This window comes from Trachymyrmex septentrionalis, unplaced genomic scaffold (genome assembly GCF_001594115.1).
Source record: "Trachymyrmex septentrionalis isolate Tsep2-gDNA-1 unplaced genomic scaffold, Tsep1.0 scaffold40, whole genome shotgun sequence".
NCBI lineage: Eukaryota > Metazoa > Arthropoda > Insecta > Hymenoptera > Formicidae > Trachymyrmex > Trachymyrmex septentrionalis.
The window spans coordinates 854,135-862,087 of NW_017305569.1; the positions used below are offsets into that span (position 1 = coordinate 854,135).

Consider the following 7,953-nt stretch of genomic DNA (forward strand, 5'->3'; position numbering starts at 1 on the left):
CGCGAGTCGTGAATGCGATCCTGAATACAAGGACGAAGTGGACACTGATGGTGCCAACGGGCGTTCACGAGCGTTTAAAGACGAGACTTTTACATTCTCTCGCCCCACGGAGGTGATCTCGAACAGCGCCCGGGCTGTTGTAACTTGGTTGGTGGCGGCCAGAAGCCGTTTATAACAAAGATGCCTGCGGGCAGGTCTCTGTGATCTCTGCGAGATGATTGTGCCAGGCGTTGGTGTTGGCGTCCACACAGGGTGGGGCCTGCTCTTCGGCGTTACCACTGTGCGGGCAGGCGTCTCTACACAGCCCCCGGGGCTTGCTCTCTGCCACCCTTCCTCACCCTCTCTCTCCTCCGTTCGCTCGCTCGCTCGCTCTCCGTCGACGACAAAGGGGCCGCGGTTCAACGCGCCACAAAGCACCCGGGACGCCACCTACACCCACACCAACACCCACATTCTCGCATCCTCTACGCGTCTGCACGCACAAAGCTTGCTCGAACAAGCCGGAGCGTCGCGACGCGTGAACTTGCACCCAGCGGCGCCGCGACCCACCCTTTAGGTATACGTAGCGTCTAGCGAACCGAAAACGAGGAAAAAGAAAACCTTCCCTCTCAGATAGAGGGAATTTTGTGAGGACAATGAGACAAGGAGGGGGCACGTAGGCGACGTCGCGAAATTTTAGAAAACCACCCCGGTGTTTGACATTGATACGACGGAAATCGAAGAAGTATGAAAGAGTTAAGTCCAGTTGTTGATCGTCAGTGGTGATTAGGGCTGGAATAGGGCTACGTAATCTAATTGTGAGTTCTAGCTACTACGCAATCAAAGCTAATGCTTTGACTTCCGGAAAGAACGTTTTGCTGAAGTATACAAAAATTAGGCCAAATACAGATCTGAAAATAATTAATAAAATAATTATGTAGAATGCATAGACATCGACGATAATACAACAAAAAGTGATAATTAGCTTGAGCATTCAATATAATTATTTAGAAGGGCCTACATAATTATTGTGTATTTTCTATATCTAATTAAATTTTTAGATATTTCAGCAAAATTTTTTTATATATTAATATGAGAAATACATATATAGTATATGTATATGTATACATATAAATTATTCTCATATCCATGTTGAGATGCATTTGTATAAATGGAAAAATTTTGTCTTTGTGTGATCTGTTTAAAAAAAAAAGATATAAAAAGCGCAATGATGTAAATAATTATTGCTTAGTATTAATAATATCAAGGTGTTTTCTATAATTGCAAATAGTAAGAGGTGGAACATTATATTTTCAAGATTGTATAATATTATTTAGTAAGTATTCTATAAATTAATGAATTGAATCTAAATCTACTATCTGAATTAAACTTGCTAAATACAATTGTGTATATAAATACAATTTTGTCTTTATATATTCTCCTCTTAATATTGTTAAACACCTTCGTAAATAAACTCAGGTGAGACTCACCCTGACCAGGTGCCGGCGACGTGGCGTGGCTCCAACCACCCTTATAAGAGCTGCTAGCATCTGAAAATAGGGGAAATATTTTTCAATTAATTTCTTTCTATTCGCAGTGCAAAGTTCTCGATTTGCTTCGACGCGAGGTGGAAATCTACGGTTTATCGATCCACGCAGATATTTCGTGATTTAGCTGGATTGCGATTACATTTTTTGAGGTCACGTCAGTAGCGCGGGCGAATATATCGTCCGCAATTACCGGTTAATCGGTTCGAGGAATCACGAGAAGCCGTAAAGTATATCTGATTGAAAGTGCTTCGAGTTATCGTGGCGGCTTCGACAGGGAAAATCGTGTTTCTTCTGCTTCGCGAAATCTTTACGATATTTTAACGGCTCTGATCGTTCCTGCGTGAGAGCGATGCAAAATGTACGCGAGAGAATTTATACATATGCGTTGCATAAGCATATATCGAAATTTGAAACTGATTTTCTGATACGTAAATTCATATAATAAATAAGAATATAGCTGAGTTATTTACGCTCAAAGTTGTAGACGTTGAAAAATTTGTTGACTACATAAAAATTTTAACTGTTTCATTTATTTATAAAATACATATGTTATGTGGAAAGAACGATTTTGCTGAAGTATCTAAAAATTTAGATAGCTATAGATCTGAAAATAATTTTATTGAACCATTAAAATAATTAGAAAATTCGAGCATAATAAGTAATGATGCAAAAAGCTTTCATATTATACCAACCATTTTGAATTTCTCACACAATTATTATGATGGTCCAACAAAATTATTTTCAGATCTGTGTCTTGCTAAGTTTTTAGATATTTTAGCAAAGCCGTTCTTTTTATGTAAAAAATGATGAGAAGCTATACAAAGTGTATCGATTATAAAACTCAATTTCTGAAATATTAGACTAGACGTTAAAATAAGAAAATCTACTCGTTTTTATATATCATAATAATTTTGTAGTTACAAGGCTCAAAGATGAAACAATTTTAACGAGTTAAATTGTTTATAAGAAATATCTAAAACACGTGTAACTATAATATACAATATAAGAAAAACGTAGAAAATAAATATCACTTTTCAACATTATCGTGTGTCTAATCTTTTAGACACAAATCTCAATATATACATGAAAAGAATGGTTTTGCTGACGTATCTAAAAATTTAGTTAGATACAAATCTAAAAATAATTTCGTTCGGACCATCAAAATAATTATATAGGCCACTTAAACTGGTTGCTATATGTAATGTTAAAATTTTTTGCATCAACATTTTAGCGTTTTACATAATTATTTTGATGGTTTAATGAAATTATTTTTAAACTGTATCTACCTAAATTTTTAGATGTTTCAGCAAAATTATTCTTTTTGTGTACAATAACATTAAATCAGCATTTTCTAATTAGCAATCACTCAAAGAAGTGATCTTGCAGTTATAGCGAAAATGATCTAAGTACGAAAAATCAGCTAGAATAGATAAATTTCTAGCAAGTACTGCGATATTGGATATGTATTGCATCTAATCATACAGATGACAGAGATAGAATTTAGATTTGTACTATAAATTATATGCGTATAATACACAATTTTTTATCAGATACAAAAAAAACAGCGATAATTCTACCTGGAGCAGCAAAATATTTTTTTGCGTGATACTCTTTACATAAATCGTAAATCATTTTTTGTTATTCCACATTTTTCCAGTCATTTCATATGAATCTTGCAATTGTAACAACTTACTTCTTTTATACTTAAAAATGTTTTTGTTTAAAAAAAATTTCCTCTTTTCTGGATCTCTTTTTTTGATCAACGATTAAGTAAATCTAACGGTTTGCTTGGTCGAATAATATCCGAGCAAAAAAGGCGTTCATTGAACAAATATGGAATTATTTGTAACACGTGCGCTTAGTTGTTGCTCGCAACAGCGACGGCGATGTTCTATTCGCCACGCAAGAGTTCTCTCGAGATCTCCCGGCGCCGAGCGAGCGTACGCGTCACCGTCGCCGTCGGTGGCATGTTTGCGAACAGATATATTTTCATTTCGCAGTTATTGGCACAAAGGGTCGGCCCTCATGTGTACATACGTAGGTACGTCACACACCGCGCGGCAGAAACTCCGACTTTCCGAGCAAACAAAACGAGCTACCCGCGCGCTCACCACGGCTCGATCTTTCGTCTTTACTGCCCCCTTCATTTGATCTGGAGACCCCGGAGTCCATTAATGGATCCTCGGATTTCACGTTTCTCAAGTGCTAAGGGGTGCGCCAATCGTTCGGTAATACGCGCCGGATTTTCTTGGGGTTTCTTGCGAAACTGTGTTGCAAGATTACGAACTACATCGCAAAACATCCTTATGAACTCTTCCTTTCTCAAGAGGAATATAGACAGACTTAAAAAGCGGGAATTCCGACGGATTACCGAATCCTTGGATACAACCAATATTATTTGTAATGAACATTTTGATAGAGTAATTATAACGTTGCATATACTCGTACAATAAATTAAGATATAGCTTTTATTAATTATATTATTCATTATTATTTATTATTAATTATACTATTTATTAGGACAGTATTATATAATGTGACACATGTTTTATTCAAAGATTTATTTACAATTTTATTGTGGAATTTATCACTTTTTATTTTAAGTTTCTCAAATTTTCTATTAATGTATTTATTGCAAATAGCATTAATATAATAAATAAGCTCAATAAAACTCAACAATGGCAAAGGTAAAATATATATTTTCGTTTTGTTTGTACTTCATGGATTCCGAATCAATCTTCGACAGGGACTGATAACATATGATTCAAAGGTAACAAAAATTTAATAAAGCAAATAGAAAAAAATATAAACTTAGTTTCGAATTATCAATACGTCGAAAGTTACGTGAAATTATACGAGCTACGAAATTATGAGCTAACAATAGGATGCTGATCTTACAAGAAGTAACTTAGTTTAATTAATAAGTTTACTTTTTTCTGTCACTTTTACGAGCCACGTGGTCACTAGCAATAGCTTCTGCGTTATCATAATTATCAACATCTATTGCATATAGCACTTAATGTTTTAGTAATAAAATAATTAACTGCTCTATCTGGAGAATTCAATACAAATATTCTAGTGAAAGAATCAACAATAGTTTTGTGAGACAATGAAATAGAAATTTCAGAAAGACTTACAATGAATATGCATTGAATTTTTTAATTACTTCTTGGCAATATAGTAAACAATTTCGTTCAAAACACTTTACATATTCTGTTTTAATAAGATTAAATGCTACATTTATCGCGGATAAATGCGTCTGAAAATATACGCATTTTCTATCGAACACGAAACACGCAAAAAGTTACGTGCTGTCGGATCTTTAATCCTGTGTCTGACCCCATTAGACTCGTATCTTCTTCTAAAAGTATATTCACTTTATTTTATATATTTAAAGCAATAAAATAACATATAAATATAAATATAAATATTCACAAAAACATGCGCCATATTTTACGCATGAAAAGGCAAACGTTTACGATACGATTAAGTATAAAGTCGCGAGCTCCTATTTCCATTGTAGCACGAAAAGATTTTGAAAGGCACTCGCGCGACGGACACGGCGTTCCGAGCACGAAATTCGGAGGCAGGTGGACACGTGCGTTATCGTGCGTGGTAGGTATATATATTGAGAGCGTGGGACCGCGATTTATCACCACACTACCGAACATCTGGCACGCTTAAAGCGATTCCGCGCGCACAGACGCGTGGATGGGACACAGAGCGGGACGTCGAACATACCGGCGAACAGCATCGATAGATTGGTGAACGCCGTGGTGCGTGGTAGCTCCGCCGCGGTGGTACCGCTGCTCTTGAGGTCCAGCATCGCGCGGTGCGGTATACCCGCGCCACGACGCGCGCTTTTCCAGCTGCTTTCCCCTACGGTACGGCGGGTGTTTTTAAGCGGGCCAGCTGCCGCTCTTATCGCGGCACCGTCGACTTGCAGATTAGCTGCTGCGGCACGAGGCGCGACGACGACGAGGTTAGGAACGTGGTCATATCAGCAATGGTGTCTCAGCAAACGATGTCTCACCCTCGAACGACGGCAAGGTGGATAGCGCCGCGTGTTATTACTCTCGTTTCACCGATGGTCGTCGTCTGCACGAGCGTACTGTACGTGGATTGCGCGCCAATAAGGGCGCCGATCATCTTGCCGACCCGTTCCGAGCGACACTGCCGGCTCGCGCGAGACGGACGACGACGTCGCCGGGGGCAGACAGGACGCGCCCGATCGACGAGGGCCAGCGGGCGAGGTCTCCGCCCCCGAAGGGCGCCGAGGTCGCACAGGGGTTGGTTCCGCGCCGAGGTACGAGGGCCGGGCCTGCGGGGGTGATCGACACCCCCGCGTACGAAAGGGCGGAAGCGCGCCTGCGTGTCGCGAACATGGCGGGAGCGGCCGCAGCCGCCACGGCGGTGGCCCGCATCGCGGCATCCGGCAGCGGTGGTGGCGACGAAGGCGGCGGTGGCGGAGGCGGCGACCGGGGGTGGACGGCCGACCGGGAGCACGCGGCCGACGTGCACCGGACCTCCTGCACTTACCGACCGGCGCTTGTCGACGACGTAGTTTGCCCCGGTAACGACGTGCCACCGGTTCCCTTCCGGGAACAAACCCTCTGCGGTAACACGCGCTCTCGCGAGAACCGCGCTCTTCTACGCCAGCGTGTCGCCGCGCCGGCGAGAGCTGTCCTGTAGTGATGGGACGACTGGGACACAGAAATAAGAGTCTCTGCTCAGTCTCACGTGTTTTTAACCGAAATGTCTTTTTAGCGAGACTACTAATCCATTAAAGACTGAATAATTATATTACTTTAATATATTTATACTCTCTTCTCTTTCAACAATAATTTACAATATAATTCGTAATCTGACAAGATCGACAAAGAAGATAAAACTTGTTTAAATTCAGAGCCACAGCTTATTTGTTCACAAATGAATATTATATCTTCTTTTTGGTACTTCCAAAGTTTAGAAGCACTATTGAAAGTCTTCGAATGAAATATTAATTAGAATATTGCTAAAACATTTTTTTAATCAAGTAGCTTTTATATCACTTTGAATAGCTGTTTATTTCTATTGTTTTTTTTTTCTTTTCATTTAAACATTTTCAATGCTCCAGACTTTTTTATTTTTTCTTAAAGCAGAGAAAAGGCACTTTTAAACTGAGAAACTCATTAATATCGTCCTTGCTAATATTTTTTATACGATAATACAATTTAATTTAATTTTTCTCTTAATTCGAATGTAATTTTTTAAATTTTTACGTTTAAAATCAATGAATGCATACGAATTCTTCTCCAGTTAAGTAATTAATTCTTGGAAAGAAGATTTATTCTTATTGGATTTCTAAAAATAGCGGAAGATTATATCTATCATTACTTTCTACTTTCTTCCCAGATACTACCTGTTTGTTTCTATGAACCGAAATACCGTTATTGATCGATTCAATTAAAACTATTTTACTATCATCATTGGCTTTCTAGCTGACCGCTCAGGAACATCAGAATTTTTCCACATCTCCAAGTTTTGGAAACTTTTGAATTTATTGATAAAGTTTTCCGTTCGAATAATTTTGTTATAAATTATCTGCAGTTTTTGAAAAAGTGGAAAAATGAAAACTAAAATAAAATCACGGTCTCGACATTTCTCTCAATTCTTTCACACCGCCATTTTTACGAATATTGTTTCTTTCTCTTTCTTTCTCTCTATGAATTTCCGTGGAATTATATTTTAACGTGCGAATGTTCTCGCGAATAATCGATAGACGCAGCGGCCGCTTGTCAATGGAGGCTATTCAACAACGCATGATTATATCATTACCAAATTATAATAATTATAGGAACGTGTGCCCTGGTCATTTCGAAATTACACGGCGACCTCATTATTAATGAGAAATTTACATTTTCGTTGTAATTATGCCTTTTACACCCGGAGCGTAGCAACGTTGTACGGCATTTGCATAAAATCTGTTTTATTCCACGAAAATATGAGACTGTCTTAATTAATTAACTATTTATCATTATTATTATTCTAATGACGAAGAAACTTTATGGCGCAGCATACAAATGCGTGTGAACCATTCTGTTTTCTGTTATCTGCATCCGGCATTAACGTAGTGTAATTTGCAACTTTATATACACAGAGTATTTTCAATCCAAGTTTCTCTATTTAGTCGATTATACAAGTTTTATGTATCCTGATTGGATAATAGTACAGATTTCAAAAAAAGAATACTTATTTTACTGTTATTTAACTATTCCTTTAATTATCGTGATTAACACTTTTTTTAGAAATTAAATAATTGAAATCAATTAAAATATTATATTTATATCTTCCAAAAATTAATAAAATTATCCTTTGATGAAATTTTTGTGTATGACATAAATTTATATATTATAATTATATGTACAATATATTTAATATTTTT

The 7,953-nt window shown here is 37.9% G+C and overlaps 1 protein-coding gene across 1 annotated transcript in view; it reads right to left on the bottom strand.

The window, feature by feature from the left end:
• LOC108751040 (DNA-binding protein D-ETS-3-like) overlaps positions 1-7,953 on the bottom strand; it is a 64,097-nt gene that overhangs the window by 16,124 nt on the left and 40,020 nt on the right. Inside the window, 1 exon segment of the mRNA XM_018490972.1 lies at positions 1,470-1,529. Coding sequence (XP_018346474.1) covers positions 1,470-1,529 — 60 coding nt within the window.